Raw genomic sequence first — 15,056 nt, 5'->3', positions numbered from 1 at the left:
CGTTGGTGACGGCGTAGACGGCGGAGGATGAGAGAGATGAGCCTTTGCCTTTTTTAGAGTGAGAGAGAGAGAGAGTTAGATTTCCGTGAGAGGAGAAAAAGAGAGAGAGAGAGAGAGATGAGAGAGGATATAGAAAAAGAGATAAGAGGCAGGGGTAATCTCGTCAAGGAAAAAAACAACAAAAAGTCAAAATTTTTGTTAATGGGAGTAGATCTTAAGAGTCTATTGGGTTGATGGGCATTTTAAAATCTTATTTTGTTAGTAGGAAAAATTACTCTGAATTTAGGGCTTGTGGGAATTTTTCTTAAAAATAATTAGTGACGTACGAAGTTAAAGAATAAAGACAAACTAAAGTAGCAGTAGAGTTTGCCTGGTCATCAACTTGACCAAATAAAAATACTTAATAACTCTTACATTTACATCCAAGGGTGAAAAATTAAATGATTGTACTTGAAAATAATTCTCTAGTTGAGAATGATTTTTTTTTTTGGGGTCAATAATGATGAAATTCATTCACCTGGGCAAAGCAAAAGAAAGCAAAGCGTACATAAAGGAAGAGAACAAGAATACAAGGCCATTCTCTCTACTATTAGGCCTCGTTTGGTTCACGGAAGAAAAAGTAGTTCCTTCATCTTTCTTATGAGAAGAGAAAGTGAACGGGAATGAAATTTTATAAGAACTTTTCGTTCCGATGTTTGGTAACATAAGGAAAGTCATCGGGAAAATTGATAATTATAATAATAAAATATTAAGTTGTGAGTAATAAATACAGGGAAAGAATGAAGAAAAGTGGTTCTTTTGGATTTTGAAAGGAACCATTTTCCCCACATTTTTCTTACAATTAGGATAGTGTTTTCTTTCCTTCTGCTTCCCCAGACACAGGAAAAATTTTCTGATGTCTATTTTCCGTAAAACAAACGAGACCTTAGATTTATGTCCAATGATAGTTGAGAATGATTTTCTTGATCAGTTGGTAACCAGGTTGATAACCAAAATAGATGCATAGAAATGACTCGAACATTTTTTTTTTGAACGGAACTCAACTGTTTCACGGGCTAAGACCGCTAAGTGATATAATGTAATCGATTTTGAGCTGAATACTTTTCACTTTTAACATATCATGGAAGCCAAAGACCATGGTATCCAATCCAAACTTCATGCAGTTCAAGCTTATAGCCCGCATGAAAATGATGCTCCATAATAATTCTAGCTGGTTATGACAACAAGGGAACTTGAATTTCCTCTCAACCACGGGATAACTTGCAGCAGCTAAGCATGTATATCAAAAGGAAGTTTGACGGATTAGGACACTGGCAACGACTTGCATTAATTATAAAACAAAATCCTCATGTATCCTTTTATCACTGCATTGACTGCAATTACAAGAAGCATACCAGATTGAATACAGTTCACCACTGCTATTACACGTACCAAATGAAGAAATGATCAACTTTGATGTTGCAAAGATCTGTAACATCTGTTCATCTTTGTATAAAGAAAAGATCTGTTCATCTTCATTCCCAACCCTCAAGACTCATGATGTCAACTTAATTCCACATTCCCCAAGTCAGAGATACGAAATTCTTTCCACACTAATTAGTTAATAGATAGTTAATCTTGCCGTTCTATGTGCGTTGAACGCTAAAAGGAACCAAATGCATAACCTGGCCTGACAAGGTTCTATATATAACCTGCTCACTCGTGCTAGAAAATCAAAACACTATGACTTTTCCTTTCACTATTGCTTCTAACAAAGTCTAGAGACTCTTGCATCTCTTTACTTTGTCTACATTTTCTAACCCGAAAAGGTTCAGTACAACTTCATTCTCACAGATTAAATGAAAAAATTAATGAACAGAAAAAATAAATCACAAAGGCACCAAACTAATTCACATTCTCACACAGTCATCGCATCAAACAATAACTCAATGCAGTCTATTTGAGTTTTTCCTCAGCAACCGAAAAAGAGCAAAACTGCCTGAACCACTGTGAACCTTTATAGGCAATGTAAAACATAAGTGCACCTTTAAGTCTCCAAGCCAAACACTGAAGTCTGCTAACTAGGAATCATCAGTTCCTAAACAAAGAAACAGTGAAAGTCAAAGGGAGCTCAGGAAAGATTTAAAAGGAGAAGGGGGCAGCATCCGGAAGAATACGATTAACTCATAACAGTCAAAAAATAGTTTTGTTTTCTCGCTCCAGCCACTCATCCTTGCAAAGTTCTCATCTTGGATAATAATTACTGTATTGACATGTCCCAAAATTATTCTACGACCATAAAGTACAATCACTCAACTACCCTGTGAAGTAATTAAAGGAAATCCCACATTAAGGACAAATTTTTGATGTGGAAGCAACCCACTAACAATCAAAACATTTAGTCAGAGAATGCAACGAAGAAACCATCGGTTAACATGAACCCAAATTGTACATATGTGCAATACATGTTATCATCACCATCATACTACAGACTGATTATCATTTCCACCTTGTCCAGCTATAGAAACTCACAGAATCATCTACAAAACCCTAGTAAGAAGCTGTATTTTACCACCTTGTCTTAGGGCGCAATCACATATAATGTTGCTGGAACCGTCTGATATTCAGCATTCATCATTGCAAGCTGAGTGAATACAACATATTAGTATTGTTATTTTTATTGTTAAAATTATTACTTCGTTGTATGATTATACTGACATGAATAACAAAGACAAGAAAAAAAATTTCAGCTAGTGTTTTCATGTTGGAATACCCTTATGCAATTCCATTCAAAGTTTTATTCTTCATATCAGCAGAAAACAGCACAAATCATATGAATAAAATACAACTGCCATAGACACACAAATCTGAAATTTACTTTTACACAAACTCAAAATTCTGCATGGGTAATGTCTACTAATTGAATTATATACTGAATGTAAACGTGGCTATGTCAACCAAACAAAAAGGAATGCACAAAATTTGCAAAAGACAAATTCTTAAAATTTTATTGTTATCAAACATAGAGTTCATCTTCTCAAATGTCCACATAACTTTAAGTTGAGGGTCTTCTCATCTAGTCTACTGGAGAACAGTAACCAATAAATACTCTCAATAGTTGACAACAAATACATATCCAAATCACTCCATATTTGATGCTTCATCCTCATCTAGTCTTGTCTTGCCCTACAAAAGACAAAGCACATGCATTCTTTCATTGTGCAAGACAGGAAAAATGTAGAGGATGGGATCACCCAATGGAAATAAGGAAATTTGAAAATTAAAAAAAAAAAAAAGGACAAAAAGAATGGTCTCACACAATTTAATGCAAATGTCCTGGCCACACTTCCAGCCATCATCATCTAACATCAACCCCCTTCTCAGAAAAAGAAAACAATTGAAAGGAAAAAGAATTAGGCCACCTAGATTGTAGGTAAAAATTATATTTTTGTGCTTGCACCTAATGGAAAACTCAACGCAATTAAAATGTAGACGTAAGTAATGTGAAAAGATGCGTTCTAGCAATTGAAAGGTAAAACAATTAGGCCACCTAGATTGTAGGTTAAAATTATAAATTTGTGCTTGCACCTAATAAAAAACTCAACACAATTAAAATGTAGACCTAAGTAATGCGAAAAGATGCATTCTTGATAAGTCTAATTCAGGTTTATCTTTTATAGACGACTAGCCACCTAGCTGTCAAAATGCTTGAAGATGATCATCAGAGGTTAAACAAAGAAAATCACTTTATTTTCTCTACCCATTTTCATCTCTTTTACCATTCTCTTCAGGGCATAAATCTCGATATTCGCTTCTATATATCACTGGGCTTCAGACAAAAATAAAAATATAAAATATAAAAAGTAAACAAAACCCTATTTCACTCTGCAAACTCAAGATTCAGACCATGAATCCAATCATTAACCAAAATATTTCTTTTGCGTATTTTACTAGTCTTTCTAGTCTGGTTGTCATCTACAATTCACAGCCTTGATTATGACCTAATTGACTCCAACTTCCTAGAATAGAAAGATCAAATAGTGACCAAACTAATAATGGACTACATAAAACGATTCCTATGCTCCATAAACGAATGAAGCAACCAAAAAAAAGCTTTTGGGGTGTGTGCTGCTCTTGCAAATATTTAAACAAACTAAATTATTCCAGCTTCAACACCACTAGTATCTCTAAGGGGCAATGAAGTCCGCCCTCATGACTATTGCAGATGATGAATATAACAACTATATGCACCAAATTGAATTATATACTGTAACACACGCAAATCTAGTTAGAAAGCTGACATATTTAGCAATGAATTTACACATAAAATATCAGAAAGAACATTGCTTCCATAAGTTTATATCAACAGACAGACAAATATCAGTTAAAGCCATGAACTTTTCTCTTCATATTACAAGACTAGATGACATAACTTGTAATGTACACAAAACGAAACAAGATTGAACACACCATATACTAACTCGGTAAATTCTAATTCCAATGCCACACACAACACATTTCAGCAACTATCAACCACAGTTTCACAAATTCCACATAATCGATTCAAATGCAGAAAGGGAATACCTTCAGGGGTCCAACCGCAGGAGCGTTGCGAGACAGAGAGCATGGAAGTAAGCAATGCAGAGGCTGTGGCAGTGTGATAGGGAAGCAGCGTCTCCACGCAGCAGCTCAACTCCACAGGCGACCTTCACAAGCTCAATCAAACAAGATTTTCAATAATGTCAAAACTGAAAGCGAAGAATCATAACAAAAATTTAGGGTTTATGGTTTGGTACCTGAAAATGGCGTGAGAGATGGGGTTTTTGTTTTGCTTGGGGATGCTGAATGGTGCGGAGGCGGGTTTTGGTCGAGCAGCGGAGGCGACCCGAGAACCTAGGGTGGTGGTTCTGGCGGCGGCGGAGCGGAGCATGGACCTGGCGGCAAAGGAGGCCATGGGTTTTAGGGGGTTTAGAATCGGCAACTGAGAGGAAGAAGAATCAAACTGGGGGTATTTTTATGTAAAGGTTACACTGAACACACACCGGAAATATTGAACATCAAAAAAGTAGGATAACTTTGATATTACCATAAAATTTCTTACTCTCTAAAAAAACATAAAATTTCTTATTTGTTATAAATATTATAAATTATGTGGTTGTCCACGTAATTACTTGTTAGTTATGTACTCCGTATAAATTCTACCTCTATATAAGGAGGCTAGTGAGAATTAATGTGTACACTTCCACCTCATCCCAACTATTCTTTCTGTGTATTCTTTTCTTTACTGTACAACACGTTATCAACTCAAAAGATAGAGTCGTGTTGATAACGATTAACCCTAGAAAACCAAAACTGATTTTTGCCGTTCACTTTTACACGATCATACTTTGTTTTTCGTCTTTATTGTTGTACTTTATGATGATCCATGAGTCATATGGGATGATTTTGTTGCCTAGCCATAAACTTTCTTGATCTATGAGTTTTTCAATATCTCTGATAATAGTTTAGCCGATCTATGTTATCTTTAAATCTTCTATTCGTCAATCAGTATGGTTAGAGACGCGTTTCAATTATTCTACTGTATTTTAATTTGTTAATATTTGGTGATGATCCTGGTTTTAGTTTTATGACCGAATGGATGTATTTGTCAATTTGTATATTTCACGATATGTTCCAATTTTATTATTTGAGAGTAAACTCATGGTTACACCTAGTTGTGAATTGTGTGATCATAGATCGAGACCTGAAGTCTCTTGATCAAACAATAGAGGACTTGAAGTTCCTCGTAAGAACAATAATCAAAATTGTGACATGAAGTCTCTCAAAGCTTACGCGATTAACAAGGACCAGAAGTTCCTCACAGTTATACAATGATCAAAACCACATTTTGAATCATATGAGGGCTTGAAGTTCCTCACCTTATATGATATTATGTTATGGAGATCAGTAAATCAAGATTATCATATTTGGCGAAGTTAAGATTATCATATTTGGTGAAGTTCTGTGTTTTTTCTTCATCTATGGAACCAGAAGTTTCCAATGTGAAGTTTATTTATTTATGTTCATTACAATTTTCTCATTTTGTTATGCACTTTCGTTACAATACTTTCATTTAAATTTTATTATTATTCATTCGGGCCAACAACCCTACATCTCAATCATATGAATTTCGAGTGTAATATTTTTGAACCAGAAGTTTCAAAATATTTTACTGTAGAACCCGAAGTTCTAATAGTAAATTTCAAACTCAAACCTTTGATTATATGTATCATTGATGGCTCAGAAGAGTGCATACAGTGTTAAATTTCTACAATAACTTAAGACATATAATATCATGAACCAAAAGTTCATTGAAACCAGACATGACTAGCTAAGTCATAATTTACCGAGAGTGTTATGTTGAATGAGTTACAAGTTTTGATAACCACTAGTCTATATGCCGCATTTTCGAGTACGTTGTCATCACCTCAATGAGACACTCCTCTTGTCATGAGGGGGAGAAAGATTGTCTATTCATCATCTTATTTTGGTTTTGAGAAATATCTCAGCAAATGAGTTGAGAAAAGATCTTGATAAAATTTTATGTAAATGCTATGGCATTTGCTTGGGTTAAAGTCCTAGAGACAAACCATATTAACACATTCAATCTGTGGGCATATGTACCTAAGTGACATGATTCTCCTAAAGAGAATATAAACTAATCAATGTCAGAGTTTCAATATGGTTACACATACAAAGGTTGTAAGTATCCCATTAGAGAATGATGTCTTTGTGATACAACAAAACATTAATATGGTTGATACTCATAAACCTAAAATCTTTGACCTCAAACTTGGTTTTGGTTCTTCACCGGCCAATGAACATCTTCACTCGAGATAAATCTGCTCATGGTCATAATAAGAGAGTTTTCCCACCGTTAGAAGGAGAATAAGACTACTGTCATTTGAATAACGGTATGCATTTGTGCAGAATGTATCCATCAGGTCTAAAATTTTAAGCTCTTAAAAATGGAAGATTACACATGTCCTATAATGATCTTTAAATTGGGAGGACTAGGCTTTGTGAGTAGTGACTATATTGTTCCTCTTGTACTATTCTTTATATATTTCATGACAGATGAAGTAAACTATGTCTAATTGTCTAAACTAGAAGAAATAAAACCAGATTCTAATCAACCAACTAATTATAAATATGTACCTTGCAGATATTTCAGAAAGGGTCTCCAATTGCCCGTAAATTCAGTATTTCACCAAGGCAATTCTAGTTACTGGAGAATGGAGAACTGAAGTTACTTGAAGATCGTTAACACCCAATCATGAGTGTTCAAACAATGCAACTTCTGATGGACCAGATAGTTTGAGCCTCAAGAATTTTATGGCCCTCTATGTATTATCCGGTGCTACTTCCACGATTTGCCTTCTGTTATCATTTATTATCTTGTTGAAGAAGTTTCAACAACAGGAAGCATGTCAAAGCAGTGAAGTGACGGAAGTGTCTGGAACAGGATAATTCAAATGGCAAGATACTTGTACGATAGATAGCTAAGTTTTCCAAGCAGAGCTCCAAGTTTTGTTGCTTTTGTGGAACTGAGTTCACGGTGGCAATGCGTGATCAGTTCCACCTCTATGCGAGCACAGATTGAAGGCAGTCCACCACAGCAATAGATAGATAGATAGTTTTATACAAAAAGAATGATCAGAAAGAAGCAATAGATAGATAAAGTATGTGTCGAAAAGCGAACTTTTTCTTGTCCATCAAGGTGGCCAATAAATTGTATATAACAATTTTACAGATGAAAATTGACTAGAAGGCAATAAACGTGTCTCTGTGTGTGTGTCAATGGCATAAACCCAGCAACGAGATATGATCTGATGAGTGATGATCATAATGCAATGCCTCGTCCTTCAAACTAATCTTGATCAAGAAGTGTGAATGGTTAGGTTTGGTCAATTTTCTGACTCTTAGTGGCTAAGTTATGGCAATATTTGGTTTTCTTTGATTATGTAGATTTTCAGTGTTCTATTATTAGTTTGAGGCAATGTTGATATAGATGCGATTTTGCTAAAATTAAACTTAAAGAAAAAGAAACCAAGTTCAAATTGAAACTAAAACTCGAATATAGTTCTGTAGTTAAGACTTTTAAAAAGAATTAGGAATATACAACTCTTCTCAACACCAGAATGAACTGAACAAAAATATTTCAATCTACAGTCACTGATGAAAAGTAATAATGCAACTAATCTTGTGCCTGTGGAATGTACATTAAGATATATATGACAATGTACAGAACCTAATCGATGTCCTGGACCTAATTCAATGAACATACTCTTTCCTGTACCATACCTTCTGCCTGTATTCTGACTAATCTGTGGAATCCCGCCATCAAAACCTTTGATAACGAGGCGCTCCAGATGGCTAGTAACTTTGATACTTGTTATAAACTCCTTGAGAAGGTCTCGAGCCTGGAGGAGCTTGTGTCATAGGTCTCTGAGGGTAAATGAGCCCACCATTCAGATGTCTTCCTGACTGATAGTAAGGGTGCCCAGAGAAGATCTATTCTGAGCATTGTACACAGCTAATGATGAATGCCGTTCACCAGTGAAACTTGAATTTTGGTAGTGTTGACCTTGATGTTGCTGAAATGTTCTAGGTGGTGGCACTCCAAGTAGTCCCTGATCATTGTAGGAAGAGTAAAATGGGTAATATTGAGGCCCTGCATGAGACAGTGGTCGATGGGCATGCATTTGGTTAGCATAACTATTGTTGTCTACCCTCACCTGTAAGCTATTAACAACCGGTCGATGTGCAGCATCCCCAAGATGTGTCACATCCCGACCCTTAAATTTTTACCTTATTTACTAGCTTGATTATAATAAGAATTTTACCGTCTCCGTCAATAAATTATGGTTTAATTGGTCCCTAGAGGGGTTTTGAGGGACGATTATTTCGGAGAATTATTCGTAGGAGAAAAATTTGACGACGGTAAAAATAGTAAATTTTAGCTAGTAAAAGGTAATTTTTATTGGGGTATTTTTTCGGGGTGTTTTATTTTTGGAGTTGGTGTGGTTATAATGGGTTGGACCGGTTGGGAGGCCCAATTCCCTCCCTCTCTTTTCCTTCTCTTTCTCTTCTCTCCTCTTCCCCGACTCTCTCTCTCTCTCTCTTGCTGCCGGAATTCTTCTTGGCCGTCCGCCGCCGTCCGGCCACCATAGACCGGCGCACCGGTCCCAAACGGTCGGCCGTCGACCCAGCCTTCTTCTTGGACCGGTGGGAGCTGCCCTAGCGCCGCCGTGAAGGAGAGAGCTCGCCCGGAAGCTTCGGCTGCGTGGTGGAGTCCCGACGCCGGAACTCGCTCTTCCGGCCACCATTTCTGATGATTTCAGTTCCATTTGGAAGTGCTCTCCGTGTGTAGCATTTCCCTAGAAGGTAATGATCCAATTCGAAGTGTGTAGGACGATTTTCGGGCTAGGGTTTGAATTGGGTGATTTTTGGATGTTTTGATTTGATTACCCTATTTAGGCTTGAAATTGGACTTAGTGATAGTTACGAAAGTTGTTTGGGATGTTGAGATGAAACTGCTGTTAAAATTTGGTAGGCATTGGAAGTCGCCGGAATAGGCCTCCGGCCGCCGCTGTTTGGGAGTTTTGTATGGTTTTAAATGTGTAATAATTAAAGGAGTTTAATGAAGTGGATTATAGAATTTTTGGAGGAGTTTTGGTTAGGTTTGTGAATTTCCGAGTATTTTTGGCGGTTAATTAATGTAGAATCCGGCCATTAGATTAAAGTCGTATAATCTATGAAGGTTGTGCTAAGGCTGCCATTTTTTTTCCGGTGAAGTTTGGAGCATTTCGAATTAGGAATATCGAAATTAGGCAATGATGAGCGTGGTTGGCTCACGTTTAATTTTGCCTATTTTGTAAATGTTTGGAGTATTAGTGGGGAAATTAATCTTACTTTTGGAAACAGGACGTGAGGAGGCTCAAGCAAAAGAGACCTCGGATCGACGTCAGGCTTAGGCCTAAAGTTGTGAGTGGACTTTTGTTTTAAAATATATGCATACGGTGATTCTACATTAAATGATTGATTTTATTGAATATCAATTTATGGATTTGTCTATTTTCGCGAAGTCATTTTCAGAAGTAAATGTTCTCATTTTTAATGGCTATCGTGTTATTTGGAAAGTTACCGAAAATGAGATTTTCGGTAGAGTCGTGTGCGTATTGCTTTTTATGATAATTGGCAATTTTCATTATTGTTGGAGAATAACCGAAATTGAGAATTTCGGTGAGTATGTATATATATCCATATTTGGATGATTATGAGAATAATATGTATATGAGGGAATGCTAGCTAACTATACGTGCTTTTCCACCATACTGAGGTAAAAATTCCATTATGGTGCGACTTGAGCGTTAGACGCAATCGTTGTAGCCCTATATAAATATAATAATTTATATAGGGGATATGCGCGTATATATTTATACACCGTCTTTTCCACCATAATGAGATAAAATGCCATTATGGTGCGACGTGAGCGTTAGACGCAAGCGTCGTAGCCTTGTGTGAATTTTCTATTTGTCTTTGTTGTTTCAAGAAAATTCATATAAGGGATATGACAAATGTAATACATACATATTTTATTTTAGCCTGAGAGGCTGTATTTTATTGAGCTTTGGAGACTGGCCGGAGCTAGTCATGAAATTGCCAGTTTTTGTGTTGAGCATTTTTGAGCTGTCGCATGCAGCATATTTCTATGGAAATGTAAATTGGGAAAGCATAAATATTTTCATTAAATTTATGTTTTTGTCCACTCACTCTAACGGTTTCAAATGTTTTCCCCTGGGCTCTTCGTTTTATAAATGCCCAGTTGCAGGTTAGCATAGTGAGGCTGAGCGTACATGGTGAAGAGGCATAGTCAATAGTATAGCTTCCGCTTATTTCTATTTATTTCTAGTTCCTCTCCTCTCAAGTAGAGTTGCTCTGAATTTGTGGTTGTTGGTTATAGGATTATTTGTTAGATTAGTGAATCTATTTTGGGAGATGTTGTGATTTGTGGGGAGCTCGAAGGCTCCAGGAGTTAAGGTTGGAGTTGGAACTTTTAGAAGTGTTTGCAGGTGTTTTATTTAGGAAGGGTTGTCCATTTTCAAGGGAGGTTATGCCGAATTTTCGGTAAATTTTCCTTGGAGGTGGTCCCCGCAGGATTTACTTCGAGTTTCAGGGTGAAATTCGGGGTGGGTCATGACAGTTGGTATCAGATTGTAATATCCCACATCGGCCAAACGGAGAGCGGTTATGTGCTGTATATGTACATGCCCACCTCCAATCTAACACGAGGCCTTTTGGTGGCTCAGCGGCTTCGGAGGGGATGGGTACTCCAAGGTTAAGCATGTTGATGCTAGAGCAATCCCAGGATGGGTGACCTACTGGGAAGCTGCTCCTGAGCTGCCGGAAACAAAACCGTGAGGGCCGGTGGGCCCAAAACGGACAATATCGTGTTACGGCAGAATGGGTCCTGGGGTGTTACAAATGGTATCAGAGCCACTCTGCTGTGTGGTGCGAGTGTGCCGACGAGGGCGTCGGACTCCCAAGGGGGTGGATTGTAATATCCCACATCGGCCAAACGGAGAGGGGTTATGTGCTGTATATGTACATGCCCACCTCCAATCTAACACGAGGCCTTTTGGTGGCTCAGCGGCTTCGGAGGGGATGGGTACTCTAAGGTTAAGCATGTTGATGCTAGAGCAATCCCAAGATGGGTGACCTACTGGGAAGCTGCTCCTGAGCTGCCGGAAACAAAACCGTGAGGGCCGGTGGGCCCAAAACGGACAATATCGTGTTACGGCGGAATGAGTCCTGGGGTGTTACAAGATGTCTTTGTGAAGTGGTTCTAGGATGGTTCTGCCCAGAATCTTCATGCCATAGATTAGGTGCAGGCTTCAGATCCCCCACTGTCACAGTCGCAGATGACTTGGTTGTCCATAATATCCTCCATGTATTTAACAGGAGACCGAAAAATAGGTGGACATGACTGTCCAGCACATGAAGATAGATAACCATTCATCCCTTCACTGTATTTAGGATCAATTTGTTGCTTAGCCTCAACTCGGTCTTTGTCTGTCAACTGTCTACTACAATCATCAAGAAAGTATATGCATACAGAGAGAGGATGAGAAGATGAAACAAAGAGCATCTCAAACATCATGGAGTTTCTCCGGGTTTCCTCCTCTGTCAATGTGTGTTCAATTTTTGCAACCTCAGAAAGAAGACGATCTTGGTCAATGAATGGCAACTTTGCAATACCCTGCCATGCATACCGTTTCCCATTCATATCCACTTCAAAGTCAGTAGGGTAGAAGTCAATAATAGGCGAGTTTGGATCAATCATTAACTTTTTGTAGTTCTCAGGAAGGGCATGAGCGCTTGCAGCTGGGAAAACCCCCAACAGTTGACTGAAGGGTTTAAAGGGAGTGCCCAAGTGGAAGCTTATATTTAGCTGACCTATGTCCTTAAGATCAGAAGCAAAGGGTGCATAATGATAAGGATAAAACCACTCCCATGAACAAACCCCTTCATAGTAATAATTCATCACCCAACACAAACCTTCTGTGTATCTCAAGATAACATCTTTCCAAACTGCTTCACGTTCTTCTTGAGTTTTGGCGGAAAACTTTTCTTCATAGTACCTATCCTTCCAACCAGGTGCTCCCAACTTGACCTTGTCTTCCTCTTGGGGGCTTTTAGAGTTAAAAGCATCAGATTTCTCACGAAGAACCTCCTTGAGCTTTGCTTTCAAATCTTCTTTATTTTTGTGTTCTTCGACATCAGGAGTACTGCTGTTCTCAGCTTCAACAATAGCAGCACCGATACTTGATGCCTCTGAAGACAAGCGTGCAACTTTTTCAAGATTTCCCCTACCAGATAATCTAGTATACTGTTGATATGGCGCAGAAGAAGGACCTGAAGCAAGACGAGAACCTTGAAATCGATTAACTGCAACTAAAGAATCTGGCTGCACTTGGGGAACTTGCTCCTTGGCACGTTTGATTCTTTGTGCCTGCCGCAGATGCAACTGAGCTCGTTTCTGGAATATTTTATCTTCAAAACAACCAACTGCCTGAATGAAATGCTCCACCCGACTCAAATTCAGCTTACTTGAATCAGTCAAATATCCACCCAGTGCATGAAATTCCTTTTTGTATACAGCCATAAGCAAGTTGATTGCACCCTCACGAATCTCCAGAGTAGGCATATGCGGCAGGAAGTCGTTTCCAACGAAAAAACAAATAAATATGAAGTCATCGATAATGCGCTCAAGATCAATCTCGAATGGGGAATTTGGAATATTCCGCATCTCACAGTCTAAATATTCTCTAAGAGTCCAAATGTTGAGAAACTGGTACGGCTTCTTGGCCACAACCTCAGCACCAGTACCTTTCTGATCAACATCAAGCATATCCACATCCTTACGCTTTGCCTTTCCTTGGCAATCTGCGGCTAAATGCCCCATCTGACCATAAAGTAAGCATTTGTCTTGCTGTGCAGTGTAAACCACCTCCCGAAGAATTGAAAAATGAACTTCATGTGTAGCCAAAGCCAGCATAATCAAATCGGCATCCAAACCATACAAACAATGACGCGTATTAGGATCATAACCAGGAAGGTTTCTTTGAAGACGAATATATGACATAATCTTATGTTCCCCTTCACCCGGAGAATTTGCATCAAAAAGAATAACCTTAACATTTCTCCACCCAGGATCATTGTTCAACCTAAGATGAATATAGTACTGCAATGCAACCGACAAAATAGCCATAAAAGGAGTCCTAGGCGTAATGACATTGGAATCAAAAGTCTGTGACTCTAATTTAGGCGGGAGCTTCCTCCCTTCTGCTTCAAACTCCTCACGAAGCCTCTCCTCCTCCACCGCAGCATCAGCTACGTCTTTCGCAGCTCTAAACCGCCGTGACCTCTGCTGGTTCATCTTTGCCCTGGGGGCAACTCCATCAATGGCCATGTATAACACCTTCCTCGGCCTCACCATCCCAAAAAGCCTATCAATATACTCAAACATGCACTGAAACACCTCATCAAATGTGGTCGGACTCGGCCTATCCTCAGGGTGAAAACAAGGGTGGATAATGGCATTCATGTCTAGGTATAAATTATCAAACTCGAGACCATTAGGATTGGGTTTGGAGGTATCAACCGGAATCGAAACATCATCAATCACAATGGGTTCCTCCTCCACCACATCTACAACAACAAGCTGATACTTCTCCGCTAACCATCTATAGAAAGCCGGAACTCCCATTCTCAATATTTACAACTTTTCCTCTACTACAACTCAGTCTTATATTTTTTTGGGTAAATATTGCAACTCAATCTTATATAGTCTGATTAATATTGCAAATCCTAATTCAATCTGGATTTCCTACTCTCTCACGAAAAGGAGTCGGTAAAAAATTAAAATTAAAATTAAAATTAAAACCCTAATCCCCAATGTGGGTGTAAATTACTAAAATAGCAAAGGGGTTACCTTGAGATGATAGGAGGAGGTGGAGGAAGGGACGGCGGCGATTGAAGAAGTGAATGGTTAGTTCTTAGAAGAGAGTTGCGGTAGTGTTGGGCGTCTTGGTCGTCTTGGAGATCTTCATTTTTGATTTTCTGTGTGAATAGGACCAGTGACTCGGTGAGGAGCAGCAGCAGCAACAGCAGGGTCTTCAAGTTTTGATTGGGTTCGGGGACTGGAACTGCGCGAATTGTGTTTTTCTTTTTACAGCCGGAGAAAGAAATAAGAAATTAACAAAAAGATACACTTTTTTAACGAATAATGTACGAGTAGTTTTGAGATTGTCCAATACCATTTAATCTAGTGGCATAGTCTCTCATTTAATAAGTGAAAGATTATGAGTTCGATTTCCGCAGTTAAAATTTATGTAATAATAAAAAAAAGTTGTTTCGAGATTTTAAAACTCGGTCATGCACGAATTCTCATTAGAATTTATAATAGCAAGGAAAATCACTAGTGTTGTGACGGACATGTTGCTTTTTTTTATTAAAAACACTAGTGTTGTTAC

At 38.2% G+C, this 15,056-nt stretch overlaps 2 protein-coding genes across 2 annotated transcripts; both read right to left on the bottom strand.

The window, feature by feature from the left end:
• Positions 1-1,749: 1,749 nt before the first annotated feature.
• LOC101291628 lies at positions 1,750-4,990 on the bottom strand. Its single transcript, XM_004300217.1, has 4 exons — positions 4,776-4,990; positions 4,564-4,685; positions 2,555-2,623; positions 1,750-2,077 (listed from the first exon to the last, which is right to left on the bottom strand). The coding sequence occupies exons 1-3, from the start codon at positions 4,931-4,933 to the stop codon at positions 2,604-2,606; spliced, it is 300 nt and encodes a 99-aa protein (XP_004300265.1). The 5' UTR covers positions 4,934-4,990; the 3' UTR covers positions 1,750-2,077; positions 2,555-2,603.
• A 6,912-nt stretch (positions 4,991-11,902) lies between these two features.
• Positions 11,903-14,290, bottom strand: LOC101312163 (5'-3' exoribonuclease 3-like). The gene is made up of 2 exons (XM_004301653.1): positions 12,895-14,290; positions 11,903-12,855 (listed from the first exon to the last, which is right to left on the bottom strand). The coding sequence occupies exons 1-2, from the start codon at positions 14,288-14,290 to the stop codon at positions 11,903-11,905; spliced, it is 2,349 nt and encodes a 782-aa protein (XP_004301701.1).
• Between the last annotated feature and the right edge of the window lie 766 nt (positions 14,291-15,056).

This window comes from Fragaria vesca, linkage group LG5, assembly GCF_000184155.1.
Source record: "Fragaria vesca subsp. vesca linkage group LG5, FraVesHawaii_1.0, whole genome shotgun sequence".
In the NCBI taxonomy this organism is placed as follows: Eukaryota; Viridiplantae; Streptophyta; class Magnoliopsida; order Rosales; family Rosaceae; genus Fragaria; species Fragaria vesca.
Note: the sequence above shows the minus strand (reverse complement) of the source record. Positions and strands in the feature narration are given on the sequence as shown.

Excerpts from the sequence above, each read along its gene's own strand:
- LOC101291628 (XM_004300217.1), bottom strand. The coding sequence starts at position 4,933 with ATGGCCTCCTTTGCCGCCAGGTCCATGCTCCGCTCCGCCGCCGCCAGA. Across the intron at positions 4,686-4,775 it reads ATCTCTCACGCCATTTTCAG|GTCGCCTGTGGAGTTGAGCT; the intron begins GTACCAAACCAT and ends GAGCTTGTGAAG. Across the intron at positions 2,624-4,563 it reads CTGCGGTTGGACCCCTGAAG|CTTGCAATGATGAATGCTGA; the intron begins GTATTCCCTTTC and ends GTATTCACTCAG.
- LOC101312163 (XM_004301653.1), bottom strand. The coding sequence starts at position 14,290 with ATGGGAGTTCCGGCTTTCTATAGATGGTTAGCGGAGAAGTATCAGCTT. Across the intron at positions 12,856-12,894 it reads ACAGTATACTAGATTATCTG|AGGCATCAAGTATCGGTGCT; the intron begins GTAGGGGAAATC and ends GCTTGTCTTCAG.